The sequence below is a fragment of the Melanotaenia boesemani genome, chromosome 24 (genome assembly GCF_017639745.1).
Source record: "Melanotaenia boesemani isolate fMelBoe1 chromosome 24, fMelBoe1.pri, whole genome shotgun sequence".
In the NCBI taxonomy this organism is placed as follows: Eukaryota; Metazoa; Chordata; class Actinopteri; order Atheriniformes; family Melanotaeniidae; genus Melanotaenia; species Melanotaenia boesemani.
The window spans coordinates 21,640,923-21,668,139 of record NC_055705.1 but is presented as its reverse complement, the minus strand read 5'-3'; the positions used below and the strand labels follow the sequence as shown (position 1 = coordinate 21,668,139).

Here is a 27,217-nt window from a genome sequence, read left to right as displayed (position 1 = left end):
GAGCCCACAAGGGCAGGAATCAATCCAGCATTTTTTAACAAACCCCTTTATTTATTGTATATTGATTCTGTCTGTAGGCCCTCAGATCAGACTCTGCCAGAAACAAGCAGAATGAGACTCTTCCGCCCTAAGCCCCGCCTCCCCCTGATGCAGGCTGCCTCTGACTGCTCAACTGCCAGGAGTACTTGTCGACAGCGCATACTGTTTTCATCATAGGAACACCAGCGGAACTCATAAACAAACCAAAGTAATAGAAATACTCAGTAAACAATGTGAACACAAAACGTACAGCTGTACATGTTCGAGACCGAAACAGACCCCAAAAACAAGCGTTAGCGACTCAGCAACCCGCGCCGATTCAGCAACCTGCACCGACTCAGCAACCTGCAGTGAATCAGCAACCCAAGGTGACTCAGCACCCCGCAGCAACGCAGGAACCCCACACTGACTTAGTAACCTGCAGCGACTCAGTAACCCGAAGCTACTCAGCAACCCGCAGCAACTCAGCAATCCGCAGCGACTCAGCAACCCTGCACAGACTCAGCAACCCGCAGCAACTAAGCAACCTGCAGAGACTCAGCAACCCTGCACCGACTCAGCAACCCGCAGCAACTAAACAACCTGCAGAGACTCAGTAACCCGAAGCGACTCAGCAACCCGCAGCGACTCAGCAACCCTGCACCGACTCAGCAACCCACAGCAACTAAGCAACCTGCAGCAACTCAGCAACCCGAAACGACTCAGCAACTCTGCACCGACTCAGCAACCCACAGCAACTAAGCAACCTGCAGAGACTCAGTAACCCGAAGCGACTCAGCAACCCGCAGCTACTCAGCAACCCGCAGCGACTCAGCAACCCTGCACCGACTCAGCAACCCGCAGCAACTCAGCAACCCGAAACGACTCAGCAACTCTGCACCGACTCAGCAACCTGCAGAGACTCAGTAACCCGAAGCGACTCAGCAACCCGCAGCGACTCAGCAACCCTGCACCGACTCAGCAACCCGCAGCAACTCAGCAACCCGCAAGGACTCAGCAACCAGCAGCAACAATAGAGTCAACAGCAAGGTTTCTGTCAGTTCGAGCAAAATCTTCTGACTATTCAATTCTGATGTCTTGTTTGTCATTGAGTGTATAGAAAAAGTCAAAATTCCCTCCAATATAACTAACCTGTGTGTTGGGTTTCACCCTTTAGTGGTGACGAATTTCACTAGTCGCTGTTGTTGGTTGCCCCCCACTTGTTGAACTCATTACACTAAGCAGTGAAGGGGGGTGGACCTTTTTTCTCGCAACCTGGACAACCTGGAGAAGATGACCAATAAGTGAGTCCCCCCGGGACATCACTGAAATATCAAAGTAGAAAAAACTCTCTAAAACTTATTGTTTTTAGCAGCATGGAAACTAAATGTAGAGACACACTGGGAAACTCAAACGTGTTTATGTGATTAAAAAAACATTGGCCTTCATTGGCCTGGTAAGAATTAAAGAAACTGGTTTTGCCTCATATAATGTCTCATAAGTATGAGTATATGTCTGGAGTTTTGTAATCATGCACAGCTTTTCTGTTCTTCATTCAGCATAAAAAATAACATGTTGCCTCATCTGTGAAGTGTTTTATGGTCACTGGTTCAACAACACATTAACAGACCTGCTAAAACACCATTAAAGGTACCAAGGCTAAATTTTCTGTGTTATTTCTCTTAGAAAAAAAAGGTTTTGTTTAAGGAAACTGGCATGTGGTTTCAGCATCTTTTTGAAGAATATTGAGCCTGAACAAGATCCATGAATAAGTTCTTATCTGTGTTTGTATCAGTAGGAACAGAGAGCTCTGATGTGCTGAAAGTGGAGCTTCTTCCTGTTTATGTCATCAATACCTCATCCTGCTGCTTTGATGTCCCACAGAGAGAGCGTTCAGCATTCATCTCTAGGGGAAAACGTAAGCAATCTCAGCCAGACGAGCTACATTACTTGATCTGAGGAACCTTTTAGAGTTGGATATGTGGTACTTTCAGCCTCTGTGCCTGTGATCTTCATGTGTTTGTAGGTAGCAACCAAATCCATGTTATTTCAGCTTTTTTGTAATTTAATGCATGTTTACTGTTTATTTGCCTGCTTCTTTTTCAGTGAAGATGCACATATTTTCTTATATTTCTTACATTTCCAAAGATGAGGCAGTATTCTCTCTGACCAGAGGCAACAGCCGGCGGCATCGTGCCACTGTGCCATGTGGCGTGGTCTCAGAGATAACCATTAACATAATAGCAAGCCAACAAGGATAACAAATGATTTCCTCCTCAGTTTGAATTCCATAATGCATGATCTTGGCAAACGAGTGTAAAAGGAAAAGCAGGAGATGTGAGCAGCACGTTTCTTCATTTCCACCATTACTGGAGGTATCAGATGCGACACAAGCAGGGAGAAGTGCCACAGCCTAGACAGGCTATTACTACCAGGATCTTTCTGATCTGCTTATTCCCTCAGAGTTGCTAATGTTTGTTGATGTGGACCTTGAAATTCTGAATTTGTTATTTGTGTAAAGTTAATTTATTGGCGTACTTGCTCTTAAATATAGATGTTCTTGTTGCCTTTCTTTGCTTCAATACAAATTATTTGAACATTGCCTGTGCAGATATTTTGAGAAATCGATCTATAACTGACTTGAGCTTGGAAATAGCGCAATGTGATGCAAAATTATTCTATACCAAGTAGAAACGCATCTTTATGATGTTTCAGTGACACATTGGAAGCATTTCAAGGGTGGATGCGAACACTTGCCAAAAGACACCCTGGAAATACAAAGAGACCAGCAGATTGGCCTTTTCTCTTTTTTAAAGTGCAAGTGCTGTGTACTGCCCATAGTGGTGACCTCCAAATGTTGCAGAACACTTACGTTTACATGCTCATACATGCCTATCTTCAGGGACGCAACGTTACGTTGCAGCTGAGTTTAGCTTACAGCACAGCATCACACGCTAGCCTGGCCGCTGTGGTTGCACACCCTGGCTGATTGAGCAAAGAAGCGCAAGAATACATTATTGAAGGAAGAGAGGAAAAGAAAGAAACAGATAAGACAAGAGTCAACTTAAAACTGTCTTTTACTGGCTAGAGATATCACAGTAAAGGTAGGATGAAAATGGATGCTGGATTAGCCATCAATAGTGGGCGCATCCGTAAGAAAACCTGCCAAAGGTTCTATAGTCCACCCTTAAAGCTCCTCCAGGTCTATTATAGGAATTTAGATATTTGTCAGTCTTGCTGAAATCAGTTTCTGGGTCACAAGCAGAACACAAGAATACAAAAGATTGTCTAAATATGTCCAATCTTGACATGTTGTTGTCCTTGCTTTCCCCAAACCTCCAGTCACTTAATCAAATTACCAACCTTTTACAAGAGTTGTTTTGGGTGTGAACAGAAGTGTGTTGCTTTAACTGGCCTCCGTCTCTCAGTCAGACTTGTAATGGTGTTGGGTATGCAGCTGTGTTTAGTAATTATTTGATTCAGTCAAGTATTCCTAATTTATGTCATCTGATGTCACGGTGGGAATAAGATTGAATTTATTTTCATGGTTTGGGGGGGAAGCTTATATTTTATGGTGATAACCAAACAACCAAAGTATGATACCCATGCACCTTACAGCTGAGGTAGGAACACATTAGACAAGGTCCCATTGCATAAATGAGGCTCCTGATGTTTCATATTATCTCTCTTATAATTACTGGTGCTGTGATGATCCAGTTAATGAAGATCCTGATGACTGGACTCATTACCAGTGATTGAGAAAATCATCTCTTAATGTGGTGCAGTTACTTTTAGATACTTCCATCAGTCCATCATCAGTACTGATTTATTTGTTGCTGGTCATGAATTTTTTCTTCAGGTTGTTGATGCTGTAGTGATATTTTATCCATGCTGTGTGTGATTTACAATAACATAAATCTACTTCTTATGAGCAAATATGGTGAGAAGTTTAATAGTATCTGACTGTGTGGCTATTATTTGTCTGTATGTTTGCACGTATTTATTAATTAATTTAACAAAAAGGTCAATTTGAATTCACTTTACTGCACCACATCTTGAATTGACACAGAATGCTGAAGAAATGACATGGTACCAAGACTGAGAACACAAACCTGTTACAACAACACTTCTCTACACTTCACTCTGGTGAAGGAAATTTATGCATAGCCTTTGCCAAGTACCGCAAGCTGCTAGTCCTGGCTTGGAGAACACAAGACCAATCCAGTCTCATTTCTGTTAGGTTGCATAGCACAGGCCAAGGAATGACTTGACTGGAGTTTGATGCAATTTGTGTCACAATCTGTGTGTTTTTGTTTTAGTTTCACTGCCCTGTGGGTTCATTGTCTTGTCTGGTTTTCTGTTTTATTTTGTAGTTCCTTCCCTAGTGCGTTGCATTCTGTTTTATTTTCCTGTTCATTAGCTCACCCGGTTTTAATTGTTAACTCACTCCACCTGCATCTTGTTAGTTGTGTTCCAGTTATATATCCCTTGGATTTTGCCAGTGTTTGTCAGATTTGTCAGTTGTGTTTCCCCATTGTGTCTCCTTTATTCCGGCCTCGTATGTTTCGCTTTGTTAAAACCTTTATTTCTGAACCCATCTGTCTCCTGCCTTCTCCTTCCTCCGTTTGAGTCTGCTGTCTTCCACTGTCCACTGAATTTACAATAATTTCTTGTAATGTTTGAGTTAACTGCACTAAGCAGAACCTTTATTCTGAAATGTGAAGTACGGGAAAAGGAAGTGCTTGTGTTTGTTGGAGTGTTGGGATTAATGCGGTGAAACCTATGCGAAAGTGCAAACAATTGCACTTCACTCCTCATCCACTAAGGGCTGGCTCCAAAACAGAGTCAATCCCCATATACTCCCATGTTAAAACAACAAACTTCACAGCAGAAATAAACACGTTTAAAGCCATTTTGGGATTAATAGGTCAAGTTTACCTTCATAACAACTGTGAGGGAGGTGAGTTTTTTTCTAACTCATCTGTTTAGATGTTATTTAATCTTAAATCTCGGCATAATTAGGGGCATGTCCTTTTGATTGACAGGTATCCAATATCTGCAGCAAGAAGGGAAGAGTGTAGCACAACCGTGGTTTTTAGCCGGCTAACAGCGCGCCTTAGCTTTAGCCCGCCTACCTCCGTTAGCTGGCTAGTGAGGTATCTAAGCATAGCATTTGTATGGTACACACTCAAGTTTTTACCATATAAAGTTCTCTGTCCTACAGACTGGATTGACACACGAACATGCATTCTATGCAAATGAGCATCCTATAAGCAATCATTGATGTCTGAACTTTTGTAATAAACTTCTTTTTATTATTCAAGTCAGCGTCCAGAGACATTTTTGCCCGAAAGCCAATTTTTCCACATCTCCTGATCAAGATACATCATTAGCTACCGTTAGCTCCAGGTTAGCTCAGTTAGCTCTTAGCTACAGGCAGCTCAGAATTTGATTGGTGTCAATTATCCACCCCACCTTCAAAGCCTCCCTCTTAGCTCCACCTCTTTGCCAATTTTTGGATTTTCCGGGAATGACAACACACGTGACGCTGCTAAGATGGCCATGGTGGGAATCGCCCAGTGAGCTTCAATTCAACTCTTCAGAAACCTACGGGTGATGTCACGGAGTTTCCGTCCATCTTTTATATACAGTCTATGGGTAGCCCAAAGCGCTGTTGTCATGCAATAACTAACCTGTAGGGATTGCGAAACCGAGGTCTCATGAAACATTGAGTCAACTTTGACACAACTGCCTGAAATTGTCTCACTGTCTCGAAACATTTTAAATATATTTTTTTAAAAAACACACAACAAAAAAAAGTGGCTTAGTAACATAACGTGTTTATGGTAAGGTACTACTGGAGATGCACTAGCTTGAAGTTGGCTAGCTTCATGCTACTGTTTGCTACCTTCACGCTGCTGTTTGCTGCCTTAATAATGCGGTTTGCTAGACATTGCTGTTTCTAGTTTCACACAGTTGTTTGCTAGGTTCACACTGTTTGCTAGCTTCATGCTTCTGTTTGCTACCTTTAAGCTGCTACTTTTACACTGCTGTTTGTGAGCTTCCTGCTAATGTTTGCTAGCTTCATGCTTCAGTTTGCTACCTTTAAGCTGCTACTTTTACACTGCTGTTTGCTACCTTTATACTGCTGTTTGTGAGCTTCATGCTAATGTTTGCTAGCTTCATGCTGTTGTTTGTTAGCCATTGCTGTTTCTAGCTTCACACAGCTGTTTGCTATCTTCACGGTGTTTGCTAGCTTCATGCTACTGTTTGCTAGCCATTGCTGTTTCTAGCTTTACACGGCTGTTTGCTAGCTTCATGCTACTGTTTGCTATCTGTAGCAGTTTGTTAGCATCATGTTGTTGCTAGTTTCTCCCCACTCCCCACCATGATACCTTGGTTTGGTTCACTTTATGGAACATAAATACTAGTACAAAATATAACTTGAATATTGACAGAAGTCTATTAGCTCTACTCTCCGCCTTTGGCTCTTGACTCTATTTTCAGCAGTATCACTGTTATGCTTCAACCATGTTTAAAATTTCCATGCTGACAGGTGATTGACGGGTGAGGTTGAGCGACAATGTGTCAAAGGATTTTGAAAAATCTCACCACATTTCTACCAAATATACAGGCTGTGCAGAATTATTAGGCAAGTTGTATTTTTGAGGATTAATTTTATTATAGAACACCAACTATGTTCGAAATGAACACAAAAAACTCATAAATATCAAAGCTGAATATTTTTGGAAGTTGAAGTGGGGCTTTTTTAGTTTTAGTATCTTAGGAGGATATCTGTGTGTGCAGGTGACTATTACTGTGCATAATTATTAGGCAACTTAAAAACCAAATATATACCCATTTCACTTATTTATTTTCACCAGGGAAACCAATATAACAACTCAAAATTTACAAACATACATTTCTGGCATTCAAAAACAAAACAAAAACAAATCAGTGACCAATATAACCACCTTTCTTTGCGAGGACACTCAAAAGCCTGCCATCCATAGAGTCTGTCAGTGTCTTGATCTGTTCACGATCAACATTGCGTGCAGCAGCAACCACAGCCTCCCAGACCCTGTTCAGAGAGGTGTACTGTTTTCCCTCCCTGTAGATCTCACATTTGATGAGGGACCACAGGTTCTCTATGGGGTTAAGATCAGGTGAACAAGGAGGCCATGTCATTATTTTTTCTTCTTTTAGACCTTTTCTGGCCAGCCACGCAGTGGAGTACTTGGATGCGTGTGATGGAGCATTGTCCTGCATGAAAATCATGTTTTTCTTGAATGATGCTGACTTCTTCCTGTACCACTGCTTGAAGAAGGTGTCTTCCAGAAACTGGCAGTAGGACTGGGAGTTGAGCTTGACTCCATCCTCAACCTGAAAAGGCCCCACAAGCTCATCTTTGATGATACCAGCTCATACCAGTACCCCACCTCCACCTTGCTGGCGTCTGAGTCGGAGTGGAGCTCTCTGCCCTGTACTGATCCAGCCACGGGCCCATCCATCTGGCCCATCAAGATTCACTCTCATTTCATCAGTCCATAAAACCTTAGAAAAATCAGTCTTATGATATTTCTTGGCCCAGTCTTGACGTTTTATCTTGTGTGTCTTGTTCAGTGGTGGTCGTTTTTCAGCCTTCCTTACCTTGGCCATGTATATATATATATAATGATTGGAGCATATGTTGCTTTAAACCTGTATACTTTCTGTACTAATGGACTTTTTCCAGATGTGCAAGTTGCCAAATCCATAGACACTAATCCTCCTTGATACCTTCTGAGATACAGGTTTTTGACCCTTTTTGCCATTTGAACCAGTCACCATGTTGTATCCTGTAAAATAGGGAACTAAAAAAAACATACCTTTTAAAAAATATATGTATGCACATTTGGTGTGCAAAGATTAATCACAACTAAAGCCATATGTCACAAATTTTAAGCAACCCATCTCTGTTCCGTACAATATTGCAGTCCTTTTTTATGAGAAGCGTGTCAAAAATTTGAGTTTATTTCACTTCAGTTAATTAGCAACTAAATGACATTTTGCCCAAAGAAAAACCCAAGCATTTTGCCATGACAAAAACAGAGAAAAACAGAAGGACATCACTGAATGTTTTCATGAATCTGTTGCCTTTGAACCAGCACTCATACCTGGAGGGAGGGAGTGGTGATTTCTCTCTCCCACATTGACCTATCAGAGCTGTTAGCAAGTCCTTCCTTGGTAATTGAAGTTGTTAAAACCACCTGAGCTCAAATTTGAAGAGAATGACAGGTGGGCTGTCAGATCTTAATTTTGGCATCTGTGATTTGTAATTATTATCCCTGTTACCAACATACTTAATGACTGAAAAATGCAAATTGGGAAAATTCGTTCAGTTTGGGTGAAGAAAAAGTTTTTTTTTTCTTTTTTTCACCTGTTTTTTCTTGGCATGGCCATGGGTTCTTATCTCGTTAGCAATTAAAAATGCACTTCTGATATTAGATGTATAATGAAATTTTATTCTTTAAAGTGGGAAAGATTGGTTTTCCTGGTAGATCTTGGAGATTTACCACCTTAGTATAGAAATTCTAAACTGAACATAAAAGTTTAAAATCTGACCACTTGCAATAATTCCTCACTCTAAAGCTAAGTGAAAGACTTCATATTTAAAATACCCACTCAGGATTCATATCTTTCATTAGTGCACTGTGTTTTCAGCTGATTGGAGGGTGTGTGGATTGTATACAAACAAAAGAGCATCATGGCCTGAAGTACTTAGAATTGAATTTAGTTTATTGGCTCCAACAGTGGTTAAATTGTTTATTGTCAGCAATGCAGACATATTTGTAGCAACAGATCTGTTGTGTAATGTATAATGGAATGTAAAAATAGCCCTTTCCCCCTGTAGATTGTGCTCGATACTCAATCCTGTTCTACGTTCTTTGTTAGGCTGTACCTAGAGCACATCATAGCTCTGTGTCAGGCCTATTGTACGACCAAATAACACAGTTCTTGTTTGTTTTCATGTTTTGCAAGGAACCACTGAGGAAGGGAAGCTTAGAGGAAGAAGAGACAATTACCAGAGGCAAGGGCAGGTCATTAGCAATACCGCGTTCAGGGCTAGAAAGAAAATAAATGATCTGTCTGTGTTCCTCAGTGGAAAATAAGGTGGGCAGGGTCCAACAGAGAAGCTGTCAATTTACTATGCAGACTGCTGTTGACTTCCATTACAGATCCCTGTGGCGGAAGGCAGCCATGACAAATAATGTAGGAATCGGCAAGTTAATGGCATACAGAACACAGAATGTGTAGCAGCCACTTGCAGGGCTTAGGAAATGCATTCTTGGCTAGAATTACCAATGAGTTAATAGCAGTAGGGAGCTCTGCAGCCTTACAGTTGTTGTACAGGTGAGTAAACCAATTTGCTGTCAGTACTAGCAGTCAGTGAGATCCTAAACCCTACCTTATAGTCTCAAAGTTATTTCAGTCACAAAAAAGCTTAAATATACCGAAGAATACTATGTTGTGCTGCATTATCTTAAAGTTAGAATGCCATTGTTAAAGTTTTAGACACTCCCAGCATATTTTTTGTGTTGGGTGTGGAATAGAATAGAACTTAAAATCTCTTAAAAATGATTCCTCAGATAAGAGCATATGAAAATAGCACAGTGAGCTATCCCAGAAACATAACCTACAACTTTGTTCCACAGCCAATTTGGTTTCCCGTTTCTTTATTCGCATAAGATGCTAAGACATTAAATCTAACATGAGAAAGATGTTTGTGAAAGATTTATTACTGAACATACAGGTTTCTGCCCATGAGCAAGTATACCTAGCCAAATAGTTGCTGCTGCGCAAAGATAAGTGAACAAAGGAGCGAAGGGAAGAGTAAAGAGAGGAAAAAGGAGAGCGAGAAATGAGATAGAAAACCACAACTATGCAAACAAACCCTAAGAGAAAAACCAGACAAGCAGCTGTTACACATGTTTAAAAAAAAAAACTAAAACTTAAATATCCTAAGGCAGGGCTACTCAATTCGGTCCTACGAGGGCCGCAATCCAGCAGGTTTTCCATGTATCCCTGCACCAACACACCTGAGTCAAATTAGGGGGCTCTAACAGCCAATCAGGTTCTATACAATGACTCATTAATTTGACTCAGGTGTGTTGGTGCAGGGATACATGGAAAACCTGCTGGATTGCGGCCCTCGTAGGACCGAATTGAGTAGCCCTGTCCTAAGGCCTCTAAGAAAAAACAGCAGACAATCATCAGGAGCACCTGCGGGAAAAGAAAACTTTAAAAATTGCATCCTAGTTTCATGCTACTGTTTGCTAGCTTCACACTGCTGTTTCCTAACTTTGTGCTGTTGGTTGCTAGCTTTACACTGTTTGCTAGCTTCACACTGCTGTGTCCTAGCTTTGTGCTGTTGTTTGCTAGCTTTACACTGTTTGCTAGCTTCACACTGCTGTGTCCTAGCTTTGTGCTGTTGTTTGCTAGCTTTACACTGTTTGCTAGCTTCACACTGCTGTTTCCTAGCTTTGTGCTGTTGTTTGCTAGCTTTACACTTTTTGTTAGCTTCGCATTGCTGTTTGGTAGTTTTGAGCTATGGTTCACTAGCTTCATGCTACTGTTTGTTAGCTTCATGCTACTATTTGTTAGCTTCATGCTACTATTTGCTACCTTCAGTCTGCTGTTAGTTAACTTCATTTTACTGTTTGCTAGTTTGACGTGGCTATTTGCTAGGTTTATGCTGCTGTTTTGTCATATTGACATGAAAAGAAACATGAATATGAACCACAAGAACAAATTATTTCAGCTGCTGGGATACTAGAAAAACAACGGTTTATACCTTTTATTTAAGCATTTTTAAATGGAAGACAGCATGAACAATAACAATTCAGTTTGGTAGTAGTCCACGGACTGGAATTGGGTCTTTAGCCCCAAGCAAGCGACTTCACAGAAAGTACCTTATAACAGGCAGACTTGGCAACACTGCTTGTTAGTGACCTCTGCTCTAGGTCAACGCTGTATATACTATATGACAGTATGAACAGTATGAATAAACTGACAGTAAAATAGAAAAAATTATGATAAATTTGTAAATGTTTTATAACAGCCTTTTTATGTGACATGAAATTAGATTTCTTTCACATAAAATTTCTAGTTTTATGTATTTACACAATCACTTGTTATTTTACATTTGACATATAAACTTGCAGTCTGTTATCTTATGAGTATTCCCAGGTATTTTAATAAACAGTAATATTAGGTTTTTGTTTTTTTGTTTTTTTACATTGCAAAAAAAGTTAGCAACATCAAACGCATTTCATACCTTGCTGCCTAATAGCATCACACATGCAATGCCGAAGCATTCTACAAAATACCTGCTTTTCACACACTGACTGTAATACTGAAATCACAGACCAAAAAAGCTAAATTTTCTTACCCTGTCCATGACTAACTTAACTAATAGTTGCATTGGAGACTGTAAATCAATAAAACCAAAAATTAAATTAAAGACACTAAATTGTCAAGCTGAAGGGATCAAAGTTGCACTGCAAATATTTTCTAATGATTATGTTAAAATTAAACTGAAAAGCTTCAAATATTGTATGTAGCAACTATGTTTGGTACCTTGTGGTTTCCTGTTATTTGTGCACTTGTTTCATTTATTTCACAAAAAAAAATTAATTCATAAGAAAACAATGGAGAAAACAGCAAAAACACCCAACAATTTCATAATGTGAAGGAGAGTAGTGTTGTTAAATTTGAATTTTTTTTTCCTTGAAAGGTAATCTTAGGCTTTTAAAGTTTTTAACAGATATCTGTTACAGCAGTAAACACCACTACAATCATTAATATTGTAAAAGCACAGCGTATTTTGTTGTGTCTTCTAACTGCGTAAAATATTTAAAACGTCTGCATGAACTTCTGCATCGCCTGAGGGGGAAAAAAGGAATGTCTGTGTTTTTTCAGAGGTCAACATCCACATGAAAGATAAAAGAAAAATGTGCATCACCATCGTTTTCTGCTCCAAAACAACATATTAAAGTTGTGGCTCAGCAGGTTGCTATAGAGACAACTCTGAGTATTCAGCCTCTGCCTCATTCCGGTCTTTGAAATGCCAGCGCAAGCTTCCTAAGGGTTCCTCATCCCCCTGTGGACACTGATCCATACCAGAATGGATTTACCAAGGAAGTTGTCTTTCCATTGTGTTGCCATTTTATTAGAGTAAGTCTTGAATACTTATTCTTGGTCCAGTCAATAGTTTTAAAAACCAGGAAACCACAACATAAACATCTATTTGTGTTAGAAAATAATCAACAAAATGCATTATTATAATTGTATAATGGTGGTGATACCAAGAGGAAAACCATGACATGCATCAATAACCACAATTTGAGATCAGAGGTGAATCTCATTTCCTTGTAGGTCAGATTATAAGACTGACGCAGCTGAGAATTCAAGATGTGAAGACAAATCAAAAAGCAAAACGATGATAGCATATTCTTTGACAACTTTAAACACTCTGGCGCAGACTCGGTATGCCGAAAAGAAATATTTCATCCTGTGCCTGAGGTGAAAAGCACATAAAAACAGCTTTTGCATTTCTAAGTCATTCTGCAGGGGAAGACAAACGATACACCCAACAAAGGATTTATTTTACTTGCAGCCGTCCTCCAGGAAGTCATTATAAATAATCGAGAAACAGATTTTTCTAATTTACTTATGGCTGAATTGCTGTTTGCTGTTTTTTAGCAAATAAGAAAAGGAAACTTTGGAAATTTTTAAATGGGTGCTTTGCAAGATCAAGAAATGCAAAGTTTTCTGTTTAGAAAGTAATCTCTTCATTTAGATATAATCTTTTGAACTAAAGCTTAAGGCAAAATCATAATGAGGCGTTTGGAAAACAAATTATCATGTTTTCCTTATCATAAATGACAAATTTCTTGGGAACTTTGGAGAGTCTCAGAGCAGGACAGTGATGCAGCAGTTTATATGATCTAAATGAGTTTCACGTATTCAGAGCTAAAGAGGCAAATTAAGTTTTTGTGTTCTCTTCCTCGTGTGCCGCCTGCACCTAATAGGATTTTTTTGTGAGAAAGGTGGAGATAAGAAAGAAACTAACTGTGCACATTCTGTTCCTTCGTCTCTCGATTTGTAGTAGCTGTTGGTCTGACGAGGGTGAGAAATAGATTTTTTTTTTATTATTGACTTTTTTTTTTTTGCCCCACATGGGGGGGGTTTGACCTTGCTTTTTAGTATGCCTGTGAAATTCAAACTTTTGGTTTCCTAATTCATGATTCATGTGACATTCACACTTAGAAAACACCTAGATTTATGAGTTATAAACATTTCAATGGTGCGTGCTGATCAGTCATATTAGAAATACATGCATTGAAGTAAATAACATTGTATTTTTACAATGGCAACTACATTAGGGAGTAATTAAACTGTCAGCTCTTGGAAATTATGTGTTGGAAGCCATAAAACTCATGTTCAAGTAATTTTATTGTCCTTATGGGAAACTTTGTTTACGGTAAGGTCCTCAAGACATTACAACATGAAACATTAAAATCCACTCAGACACACCAAACATAACTGTCCAATAAAATCACCAATAAAAACCACTGAGGAAATAAAAACAACTAAAATTAAATAAAAAAGGGAAAACGATACTAAAATGGTTGGTGTTGCTATTCCAGTCTGACTTCGATAATGTCATAAAGCACATTGAGACCAAACCGTTCAAAGGGGTCACTGAGGATTGTGGAGACTTGAACGCTTCCCAAAGGATAGCATGCCTATGAGAGCTTCTTCTGTGACCCACAGTTGGATAATGTAACTTTACCCTTATTCAGTTCAACTTAGGATGATCCAGTTCCACTTTCCAGTAAGAGTCAGCTGGTGGTTAAAGCCGAGCTGTAATCACATTGCAAGAACCTTGTTCTTGTTCTCATGTAGGAAAGGAAAAGATAAAAGTTAGTTTTAGTCTGGTTATTTCATACTTCATGAAAAGCTTCCTCCCTGATGGGGATCAGTGCGGGGGATGGTATCGGTTCTGCTCGGCTGATGTGTCGAGAACAAGCCACAAGAACTCCTAAAACATAACATTGGCATCATACATTATAGACTCGCAGCTAGGCTAAATAAAACTTGCAGTTTGTGCACTGCTAGCAAAATATGGACAAATTTGTGAAAGTATCAATGGGCAAATGATGATGAATTAATTAGCATTTCCACTACCAAAAAACAAATATAAATTATGATGCACATCTTGCCCTGGGCATGACCAGGTAATGGTCAAGTCATGGTAATGGTCATCATATAGTTGAGGATCATCTGACTCATTGAAAGTTCAACTCACCTGAAGCAGTTTGCAGTTTCCTGCTTTAAAACACCTCAATAGCAGTGAAACGCATAATTCCTTCTACCACTGGCATGGTTTTAATTAATGAAGTAGCAGCCAATAAGCTAAAGATACTTCATGGCACATTCCTTTGTTTCTCTGAGTGAACGAGTGCTTGACATTATTTTTTTCTATGAAAAAGGGGGTCCTGCAGAAAAAGTTTGGACCCACTGGGCTACAGTATCAAAATTTGATTTATTTTTCTTTTTTCCCCTCTTGTTTTTGTTTGTTTGCTTTCAGTACATTTGGCCTGCACTGCTTATGGGACATTGGAAACATCTTTTCTTGATACCTGTAGCACCCACAGTATTAAATATATATATATATATATATATATATATATATATATATATATATATATATATATATATATATATATGTATGTGTGTGTGTGTGTGTGTGTGTGTGTGTGTGTGTGTGTGTGTGTGTGTGTGTGTGTGTGTGTGTAGAGAAGCAAAGTAATGAAGGCCACAAGAGCAATCCATGTCATCTTATAACTTCAAATATTTAGCATAAAAATGATGAATACTTTCAGAGACAGCTCAAACATGCAGAACACATACAATTATTATGTTGTCAAGAGTGTTTTCCTTCTTTTTTTTTTACTATTACCTTGCTTCCCTCTCCTTTCACCTTCCGTATAAATTTGTGAGAGTGTCTGAACAAGGCACCCTTCCTCCACCTGGAGACTGAACCAGCTGCTGGGATATTTTAATTACTTAAGCCCATTCCTTTTGGTGCTCAATTAAAATAAGAACTATCTTAAAGGGATACAGCTATTTATTTGTTTAAATATGTAGAAAAAGCTTAATATCACTATAACATTTTTCAAATTACTGTGTTTATGAATTTACTATGAGCTGCCAGACTAGACAAAAACAGTAAATTTTTAAAGATATCGCCCCCTTTTCTTGCTTTGCTAGCCATTCTTATGGTTGTCATTATTAAAAAGGCCAGCGCTTAACATTAATGGGTCCTTGGAGGTATAACTCTACACCACTGGGTGCAATCAAAGGTATCTCTCGATTAAAATGGTAATCATAATTTATTATTGAAAATGGTCATTTAAAATACTCGACTCTTTGCATTTCATTTCTCTGCAGCCAAAGACACACAACACATTGTTTCCAGCCTTAATTACAAAAGCAGGCTTTGAGTGAAAGCTGTCACATGAAGTGTTTACAAGTAAAGCTCTGTTGGATTTCTGTTAGCCAATTGTCTGCCTGTGAGCCAAGCTTGCTGCCACCTCTGCCACTGCCTGTAAACTGCTCTCAGACAGTACTTGTGCCTGCAAATCTCAGCTGTCACCCACACGCTTTTGTCATTCATGTATTCATACGCCTCTGCAGTGAAAAGGATAAAAGCCGGATGGTGGGTGGGTGGCTTAGGGGGGCTGCAGGGACAGACAGTGCACGGGGGGGCTTGAAAAAGGAACAAAGTTGAGCAACAGGAGTTGACGGCACTAAGCTGTCAACACAAACTGCATGTAGGATGGTATCAGATCATGCTGTTAAACATAAATATAATTATTTCTGTTACTGTGGCCAAATGATATGACTTGGAATCCCCTGATATCTTAATGCAGTGTTAAATTATTCACTACAACACTAACATATTTTAGTATTGATTAAATTCATGAATGGAGTCATGGTAATTTCCACAAAATTTTGATTTGTAAATGAACAACCATCAAGTCTCTATCATAACGTCAGCTTTGTCTTGAAGTCACATCACAGATGACAGACAAATAATTCAGGGGATAGGTAGCTTTCATGCATGGAATAATGGGTTTGTTGTCAGCTCTACATTTTAATTAATGAGAAAGGCAATGATTTCAGATAAATGATGAGAACAAAGTTGGTCTTTAAACAAAAATCTTTGCCTTTTGCCTCAGCTCTCTCTTTGCCATGACAGACGGATACACAGTCCTCATCACTGCACACGCCGCATCGATCGGACTGTAAATCTACCGCTCCATCCCTTCCTCACTCCTGAAGAAGACAGCAAGATACTTTAACTCTTCCACTTGAGGCAGGACCTCATTCCTGATCTGGAGAGGACACTCCTCTCTTTTCCAGCTGAGGGCCATGGTCCATTGGAGATGCTGAGTCCCATTCCAGCCACTTCACACTCAGCTGCAAATTGGTCCATATTATAGTAAATTTTTATTTTCAACATCTGATATATTGTTTATGTTCTCTTGGGAATAAAATATGGGTTGAGATTAGGAAATTATTGGTATTTGTTTTAATATACTCACAGTCCCAACTTTTTTGGAATGGGGTTGTGTTGTGCTAATAATGCCTATAAACCAGAGGGACTTTGGTTTATATAAATGCACCTCAAATGTTGTGTGCATTGTTACGACCCCGTCTTAAAACCCAGGAGAATAGGGGTCGAAAACAAAATGAGCCGGACCAAACTTAAAGATATATATACAATAATTTAATACAAATCCACGTTCAAATACAAATACAACAAAAAAAAAAACAACAAAACAAACCAAAATGCAAACTACAAACAAAACTCAGCTATAAAACTTAACCCAAAGCTACTCACACACGATGAGAGCGAACGTTCTCAATTTAACTCAAACCAAACACAATCGTGTACCTAAACTACAGGGAAACTAAACACTCTTACAACCACTCAGTTACTCAGACCAGCCACTTCAACTATGCAATCCCTGTTGGCGAGCTGTGGGCTTAATGGACAACAGCTGCCTCGAATGCTGGCGCTTCCTGTCTTTTAAAAGCCAGGTGATCCGCTGGTTGGCTGTCAATGTGGAAGGGCGGGAAGGCAATCGTCCAATCGAACGTCCAAGGTCAATTTCCCACCAAATGGTAAGCATGACTGGAGGCGATCAGTCAGGGAATTGGAAGAGTAAGGAGGTCTCCTTAAGATCCACGGCCAATCGCGGAGTTGCAACCACGAACCATTATTTGCATAAACACAGAAACACAGCAGGCCGGGGGATGTGACAGCATTTTGCCCATGTTGTTGCATTGAATTAAACTAAGCAGTGTAATTTAAAATAGTAACTAAGGGATGTAATCTCCTACTCAAAGGTGGCTTTCTTCCTGGTTGTTGCAGCCATAGCTGATTCAAAATAAAAAGTGAAGCATAATTCTGCATTACTTTGGAATTTCTGTTCCCGTTCTGATGAGACACTTTACATTCAGTATATGGGTGTTGTGGAAAGTCCCATCCTTTGACAATGTTAGCGAAGTCGACCAGAACAGTTCGTATGAGGCGTATTAACAGAGCAAGTCAGAGGCATGACGGTGCTGCAGGAAAAGGTTCAAAAGAAACATCTCGTTAGTCTGAGCTTGGAAATTGGAGCTTTGTACTTAGGTACAGCTTAGAGTAATTGGCAGTGCAGAGGTGGAAGGCAGTACACAAAAGACACAGCAACAATAGAGGAGAAAAGATAACATTCCTCTAATACTTGCTGCAAGGACCGACCGGAGCAGCAAACAGGTGCAACTACCTGCACGTTTTTTTCCAAGTTACATCCCAGAGTCAATGTCTGCATCAGTATTCAACGCTCATGTGGAGAATTACTGACTGCAGATAGAATTACCATAACACAGACTGTCAGACCCCAGTTTGTTATCCAGTAAGGTGCTGCAGTCCTGTTCATTTATTCATTTATTTATTAAAATAGAGGACAGTACACATTAATGAACACTGGTGTGTAAATGTGTCAGATTTTAGCCATTGGCTATCTTCCATCTGTTGTGCCTGGGCAGGTTGATGTAATTTAAAATGATAGTCTTAAAAAAAAGCAACATTAATGCATAACCTGATGTTATGTCGTAATGGAGCTGCCTGATCACAGGATGTGGCTGCAGGAGGATCAAAGACATATCAAACATTACTGTATGTTGGTGTTTAGAAACCTTTCTAACCAATATTTCTGTTTTAAACAGATAGCTTGTGTCTAATTGAGTGTTTAGCGACTATTGCTGGATACAATACATACTGAATACAGCTACAATGATAATTAGGGATGCAGCGATAACAATACCAGTAACAGATCGGCCTATGCTACTGTGTGTGTGTACTCATAAACTGTATCCATAAAAGTAAAGTGAAAAAGTCTAAATTAACATGCCATGTTAAAAATACAAATCTGGCATTATCTGGGTGGGAGAAGCTAATTATGGGCATGATGCTCTGTTACAGCAGTGAACCAAATCCACAAAAAACACTTTATCCTCCTTTTATATGAAGTTTCTGACAGTTTCAAGCCTTATATTTAGACCAGGGCTTCTCAGTTCAGTTCCACATAGACCAGCAGCCCGGCTCCAATACACCTGACTCAAATTAATGAGTCATTGTGCAGAACTTCATAGGCTTTTGGATCCATTTAATTTGAGTTCAGTTGAGTAGCCCTGATTAATTTGATACCTACAGGATGACCTGTTTGATATATCATACACTTAACCAGTCAGCCGTCACATCTGATATTCTGGTCCACACTCCTTACCAGTGAAGTGTAATGGGATTCATTAGTACTCATATTTGTACCCAGTATTGGCAAATAATCATATGCAAGTACTTGTATTTGTATGAGCATCCTTGTGTAAGGTTAGATTTTAGAAAACATGTATAAACTGAATTATATCATAGTTTTTTTAATACATATTGTTTAGAAAATATCTGTAAATATGACCATTTTGATGTCTATGTCGCTTTTCATGTGTAGATGTTTGAGGGTTTAATATATAAATGAATAAACCAAATTTAATTGAATGGATGTATTTAACCAAATGGCAGCTAGATATGAACAATCTGCAGGGCCACTAATTATGCCCATTGTCACACCCACAAGTTACTTTTAATGTGACATTTACTTTGCAATAATTGGTCTGGTTTTTCATGTTTTGTATTTTTCTGATCTAATTGAATCATTATAATATCAGTTTTTAGGTTTCATAAGATAAGAAGGTAGAGAGACAAGAAATAAGCACTGGACACTGTTTTTTGTTTTTTTTTATATTACTTTCTTTTTATTTTTTTACTTGTGGACAGAACAACTTGAGTACACACACAATACAACACTGAACAACCACTTGTATAGAGAAGTATGGACACCTACACACACTTTCCATATTATGCAGAATTTTACATTTACTTTCATTGGTATGCTTCATGCTTAATTATAATGATCCACTTTTCCCAGTACATATTACATATTACATTTTATGTGTTGTCATTATTTAACAAAAAGCAAAGTGTAAAAACTGAGTGTGAAGAACTAAGCAAACCCCATGATTCAGTAGTTCAGCTGAGATAACTGAGATTTTGGTTCTTGGTTCTTTTTTTGTCCTGTTGTTTTAGCTTAGACAACTCAATGGCCTCACATTTGACTCTAGGATACTTTAGTATCCAGAGAAGTTCATGGTCCACTCTAACTGCAAGGTGTCCAGATCCTGCCCAGATCATCAGCCCTCCACCACCGTGTTTGACAGTTGCTATGAGGCGTTTTTGCTGACAAGCTGTGCTGCTGTACATTCTAACCAAACATCTGCACTTTGGTCTGTCCAAAGGACATTTGTTCAATAAATTGTGTGGTTTGTTCAGATGCAGCAAACCTAAGTTGTGCTGCCATGTTCTTCCATGAGAGAGAGGCTTTCTCTGTCATAAACTTTAAAGCAACACTACATTAGTTTCCAACCTTAAAGCTCTGTGCTTCTAATTTGTTTTGATGGCACATTGACATTCTTTATGCCTATTTCTTTTTTTTTTGCACAGAGCATCATGTGAAAGCTGCATTTTGACTTTACAACACTACAGCAAACGCCAGCAACTGGATATCAACATACCAGCTGTTTTGTTTAATGTGCACCGTGGCTGACTCAGCAAAGAAACCCAAGAGGACATTATAGGAGGAAGAGAGGAAAAGGTAGAGAAAAAGTGACAAAGGCAAGAGATAAGACAAGAGTCAAGATTGGACTGACTTTTACTGGCTGGTGGATGCTCAGAAAAGAGACAGGATGCAAGATGGATGCTGAATTAGCCGGCGTTAGGAGGCACAAAAGTCTGGAAATCAGTTGTGTTGCTTTAATGTTTACCATGCTAACTGAGGCCTGGAGAGTCTAAAGGCCCATTTAAGCGTGACGCAGAAGACGGACAGACGGACGGACGCTTTTGTCGGTTGTTGGTGAGTTTTCAGGTCGGCGCATCATTGCTTGATGCTGCAAATAGAACAATACCACTGGAAACCAAGGGGTCAGTGTTGAGCTGTATAACTAACATGCGACCAGCGAGCTGCACAAACCAGAGAAGAAGAACAGCAGGCAGAAGAAGAAGACAACGACGACAACGACAAGGAAAACTATAGAGACGGCTAGAGCTTTTGAAGGAAGGCTATGTGAGCGTGTTAGGCGGTTGCAAATAACTTTATAGCGCTGCATTACAGGCACCAGCTGGTGTTCGAAATGGACGTCAGAATGTAGGAGGGAACTCTGCACTGGTGACTACATATCCATGGCAACATAAAAGAATGAAGGGCGACAAAAATGCTTGAAACAGATGTACCTAATACATATATGAGGCAGCATAAATAGGCCTTTAGATGTAGCTCTTGGGTTATTTACAGTCTCTCTGAGCACTGCACAGTCTGATCCTGGGCTGAACCTGCTGAGACGCCCACTCCAAGGAAGCTTGACATCCATCTCAAATGTTTTCCACTTGTAAGCAGTCTTTCTCTCTGTAGAATGATGGACACCAGATAGTTTGGAAATGACCTTATAACCTTATTCTCATAACATGGCCTACCAACCTTCAAGAATGATATCAATGTTTAGTTATCTTTTCCAAGTGTTCCTTCTCATTGTGTTCACACACCTGAATGCTCCAGACCAATTAACAGCTAAAATATTTAACAGATCCCATTTTGAATACTTGCACCTGGCTGCTACTTCTCTCTTAATTCTCTCTTAATTCCAGTGGAAGCAGTAAGGGTCGACTTAGTTTATCATTCACTGCTTCTGTATTTTGGTTTTACTTTTGTTTAATAATGACACAAATGTAATTATGTGTTGTTCATCTGTGGTTGTTTATACCCCATTAAGACCAGGTAAAACCAGAGGACTTTTATGTCATGATACACAAAAGCATGGAAATGACGAAGGGTCTTTTTTCTTCTTTACAAGATCAATAATATCATTTTGATGCAGACAGAGGAGGAGCTGAATAGAAATTAGTCCTGTTTTTGTCATCAATGTTTAACAGTACATATCCATCAGAACATGTCCTATTTACACACTTACAACATAAAGACAGCATATATTTACACAGGATTCATATTTCCAGCGTAAGTTAACACAAGAATGTCCATCCCAGTAATTAAACAAAGAATCTTGACAAACAAAGCTACACAAGAAGCACAGGCACTTGATGTTCTCTCGTTCAGGATGCAGTAGAGCGGTTGCTGCCAGTAAAAGAAGAGGTAAGAGAATGTCACCAAACTGAAACACCGTTTTCTTCGCCTTCCTTTCTTCAATCATGCACAAAATTTAAGACCTTTGAAAAAGGCCTTAAAATGAGGACATGAATATTACTCAGCGCATGACTCAGAGTTTAAGATGAAGAGTGACATACAGAAGATTGAAAATGAGGATGGTACACACATGAACAGTTTCTGACCGCCATGGATGCAACCACTGACTCTGCTTGAGGCTCAGCAGGTACCCGCGGTGCTGACCGTGGTGTAGCTAAACTTGGACATGGAGGTCACCATCGATGTAGCCATGGATGTGGCGTTGATGCCGTCTTCTCCCTCTCTCCTGTGCCACCAGCACCGGCGGCAGAGACGGCTTCGACAGCAGCAGGCGAAGGTGGACAGCAGGGCCTTGCGGAAACGAGTGTTCATGAAGCAGTAAATGATGGGGTTGACGCAGGCTGAAGTGTAGGACAGCAAATGGATGAAGGAAATGGGAGCTCCTGAAAGGGCTCTGGAGGCGGAATTGGGGTCAAAGGCCTTCCAGGTGTTGGCTGAGTACACGGGCATCCAGCAGATGAAGAAGAGGGCTACAATCACCATCAACATGCGGATTACTCGCCTCTTGGCCTGGAGCTTGGCCTCGGACGTGTTGCTACGTGCACGCTCAGTCTTGGCCCGGATGGCGCTGGATGAGGCAGAAAGGGTGGGAAGCTCTACAGCAAAGGGGGGCTTTTTCGGCACCTGGATGTGGCAGCCATCATCATCATCGTCATCGTTTGACCCGGCCATAACCTGTCCAACACCATTTTTCTGACCTGTGGAGGATTGGGGTGAAACTGTAAGCTTGGGACGTTTGATGAAGGTGATGCAAACACATTTTATTTAAGCAAATATAGTTACACTTAGCTTAAAAAAGCAATAACTGACATTATCACATTTGAAGTTTATGATTGTGAGATATAGAATTAAAACTTTCTTTTTCCTTTTTTATTAAAGAAAATGCTGTCCTTCCAGGACTGTTAACAGAAAACAAAGGTAAATGAATTGAGCCTTGTGGAAATATAGAAAAAAAGTTATATCAGTGACTCAATTTGCTACCCTTTCAGTTCATTAGAGGACAAAAAAGTCCTCGTTCAAAACGTGCTTTAAAAACAAGATAGATTTTCTTTCTTTTAAATTTTTTCCATTAAATTGCTCAATCAACTTCCATCCTGATCAAAACATGAAATTATTCTATTTCATAACTATTTCAACCTTTGAAATGTCAATTTGATTGCATGATGTGACTATTTTTACAAGAAAAAAGTCCATAAAATTTGTTATTTTCAATATAACAGATTTTGGGTGGCTAAGGATTTTATTTAAAAATCAACCATAAATGCACAAAAATTACGTTGATTTTGATGCATTGTTAGTTTTACTGCTTTTCAAATTTAGTTTACTTCTGTTTTGGGTCATTAGAGGGCAAAAAAGTTGTTTAATCAGTCTGACCTCACAAATGTGCTTCTAGAAGAATGGTCAAAAATTCCATAAATATACTCCTACACCTTGTGTAAAGCCATCCGAGAAGAGTTGAAGCTGTTAAAGTTGCAAAGAGTAGGCCGGCATGTTAACTCCTATGGATTAAGAATAGGACATCACTAGTTCATATGTGTGTGAAGGCAGACAAGCGAATGCTTTTGACAATATAGTTTAGCTAATTCCAATTTAACCCCTGGTGAAGGATAAATAAAGACAGCACATCGCACAAATTAAAAAGGTTTCAGGCTTGCTTAAAAACACTTCCAGGATGAATGGGAACATCCCTTTGGAATGTAGTACAAAATGTACGTATGTACAATATATAACGTATGAATACTAGCTCTGCAAACGCTGCAAATCCTGTGAAGCAGAGCTAAATTAGAGCAGTTTTAATACAGACAGTTAAGGTGAGGTGTCCTAAATGGCTGTTTTGGTCCAGTTTGGCACCATTTGTTCTCAACATCCCAAACTGGGGGAGCTCAGTTTTTAAAAGGTTAATGTCAGTGCCTACTGATTCCCTACCTAACTTTAAAATCATATCTTGTCACACTTATTTCTTCTCTGTTTGTGGATTTAAGGTTTTTTGCTGGTGGAATTTAAACATGTTTCTCAAAGCTTTTTTTCTCTCAGAGCAGATCAATCTCATACAAGATGAGACGAAGCAGTTATTCCTGGTGTGTTTTTATTTTCTGTGGAACATATCAGCTGCTATGAAATGACATCAGTTCATATTAGGAAAACCGAGAAGGGAATGTAATTTCTATTATCACAGGTGTAGAACCTGTGGGTGTCAATGAAAATCTACTAAATTATCCTTCCTTTGTACAGTAGACACGCCAACTTTGTCGGCTAAATTGAATTTAGAAACAATAAAACCTTTATAAATCCTTTTCTTTCTACCACAATTTACTGCAGCTTCATGCTGGCTGGTAGAAAAATCAACTGAATTTGTTTTCATCTAGGCTGGAAGTTCAATTGCTGTGAAAAAGAAACGTTTTGCAGTTTGGATGGATTTAGGACGGAGCTCACATTGGATCTCTTTGTTCTGGCTCAGCTCAAACTGGATGCCTCGGTACAGCTCTCTGGAGATCAAGCCATAGGCTATGATCATCACCATTCCTGGGATGAAGAACAGAGTGAACAGCAGCAGCACGTACCTGAAAGACAGAAAGAAAAGTGGGATAAGGGAGCCGATGACAAAAAAAAAGAGGAAACTGAAGTGAACCAACTCCCCAAAGCCAGAAAGCTGAGAAGGTTCTTTTTGAACATAACAGAATGTTTTATTTGTTGCTCCATGCACCTTCATGCATGTTCTGCAGCTCTGCTGGAGGCCATCCAGATGGCTGGACCCTCCTGGTACCCCCCTTTACCCTCGTGCTCTTCAACAAGATGCTGCAGCCTCCTGGGTTCGCTCTGCAGGCTCTTCAGCACCCTGCAGCACTCGATCTGCCTCCTCTTGAAATGTTTATTTACCACTCGGGGCGTCCCGCATGAGCTAACGCTTTTATGTGTCAACATATTTTAGAAGCCATTGTAGCTTTAGGAGAAGACATTTATACCCCCGGTTTTCTTTTTATTTGAGCCTCTTTTTCATTGTGATTTATTCTGCTTTGTAACGAGACACAGAGGGAAGTACCTGACCTGATGCTCGTTTGCAGTGTTTTTCATCAGTGCCAGTTCTTCATGAGACTTTAGTCAGACTGTAATTTATAAAAATTGCCACATACGCTGGCAGACTATAATTACAGCAGGAAAATAGAGCTATGATTGATTTAGCCTTATTATCCAGTCCAGTTTGATGTTCGGAGGAAAACTCTGAAGAGTTGCAGGTGCAAGCAGAATCATCTGCTTACAAATACGAATGTCATGAGTTATGGCATAATTACAGTGAACTAATTATTTATACGGAATATATGTTTGACTTTACAATTGTCCCGGCAGAGAGGACTATATAGTACTGTAAAAAAAAAGTAGTCTTACTGGTGACTTGTTTCTTTACATTTAGATTTCAAGCTAACGTTTTTCTCTTATTTTTGATCTTGATCAATAGTTCTCCACATTTATAAAAGTCTTAGAAAGTTTTTTGGATATCTGCTGCTTTTTCACTCATCTTGAGTCCAGTCTTTGTACATGTCTTTGTACTTTCAGAGGAATGTGGGGTTTTTTGTGTTTATTAAGCCAGTTAACTATGGATCTTGCATGTATGAAAAGTTAAAAAAAAAAGATAAGATATGAGTGAAACAAGTTTTAAAAAAAAACTTTATTATTAAGGTAAACTTGCAAATTTTGCTGGATGTTTCTTTTAATTAAATAACCTTGTTGTATTATTATTAACTGTATTCACAGATGGTGCACAGAGCTTTGTGTTTGTTATGGTAGGAGAGTCTGAGGCATTTAAACAGACACAACCTCAACAAAGAGCTGATGTTTCCTGCAGCACTAGCAACACTGCAGAGGAGTGGCTTGACTGGAAAATGTCAGATCGGAGCATATTTCCTCATATTGCTCACTAATAAACTGTCACATTAATAATTAAAACTGCTGGTTCTTTCCTTTGCTGCCGTTCTCTCACACACAGCTCTGTGAAGCTAGTGTGGCATTAGTCTTTAGCTTTCAACGTTCAGCCCATCAAACAGCCGACATCAGTTATTACTACAACACAGATTGGATGGATAAAGGAATAGATTCTGATCAGTGATAAACACATATTATAGCTGAACTCCTGCAGATCTGACTTCAATCTGAGCAGGTTTTGTTGCTTAATTCTTACCTAAACAAATCTGGGAGAGCTTAAACCCACATGGTGTATATCAGTTACACATGTACACTCATCATCCACTTCATCAGGTCCACCTGTTTAACTACTTGTTACCACATATATCTAATCAGCCAATCACATTGCAGCAAACCAGTGCATGTAGTCATGCAGCCATGGTGAAGCTGCATCAGAAGCAGAGCATCAGAATCAAGGGCATCAAGAGAAGCAGTTGGAGATGACAGAAAGGCAACAGGAAGTCAGATAAGTACTGGTTCCAACCAAGGTCTGCAGAATAACATGTCTGAACACACAACATGTCAACATGAAGCAGATTAGCTACAGCAGCAGACTTAAGCCAGACCAAACGTCTGGCTGTGGAAATGCAACAGAAATCAGGGTTTACTGACACATTCGTTCCCAAAAAGGACCCGTTGGTGGCTTTTTGGTCCCATTAGTACCAACGCGGCCTGGTTAAACCACCACAGCCTACCTGAGTATTGTTGCTGACCATGTCCATCCCTCACAGTGTAGCATCTTCTGGTGGCTACTTCCAGCAGGATAATGCACCATGTCACAAAGCTCAGATCATTTCCAGTATGACAATGAGTTTACTGGACTCAATCCAGTAGAGCAGCTTTGGGATGTGGTGGAACGGAAGATTCTCATCATGGATGCAGCCAACAAACCTGCATCACTGTGTGATGCTGTCATGTTAATATGGAGAAAACCTCTGAGGAATAATTCCAAAACCTTGTTGAATCTGTGACACCAAAAATTAAGGCAGTTCTGGAGGACAAAGTGGTCCAACCCGGTACTAGCAAGGTGGACCTGATAACATTTTTTCCTTCTGTATGCATGTTATCATTTGCTCCAATCATGTGAACTCGGGCATTTTCTGGGCATAAATGTCTTTTTTTTCTGGCATACAAAATAAATAAATAAATAAATAAATACAATCACAACTGCCTCAAGGGCCAGGACTGATGATCGAGGGAAAAGACATGAACTGAGTGAGCGACTGAACAAAATGTTGTCAGATGAATGTCTGTTCATTGCACTGTATGTAATATTT

General features: G+C 39.5%; 1 protein-coding gene across 2 annotated transcripts in view; it reads right to left on the bottom strand.

Annotated features, from left to right (window-relative positions):
- Positions 1 to 19,402: 19,402 nt before the first annotated feature.
- Positions 19,403 to 27,217, bottom strand: part of cckbra (cholecystokinin B receptor a) — a 42,209-nt gene continuing 34,394 nt past the window's right edge. For both annotated transcript variants that reach the window (XM_041979305.1, XM_041979306.1), the window contains 2 exons: positions 24,417 to 24,544; positions 19,403 to 22,681 (listed from right to left, as the gene is read on the bottom strand). In XM_041979305.1, the coding sequence (XP_041835239.1) occupies positions 22,104 to 22,681; positions 24,417 to 24,544 (706 nt within the window). In that variant the 3' untranslated portion in view covers positions 19,403 to 22,103. The remainder of the gene's footprint in view (positions 22,682 to 24,416; positions 24,545 to 27,217) is intronic.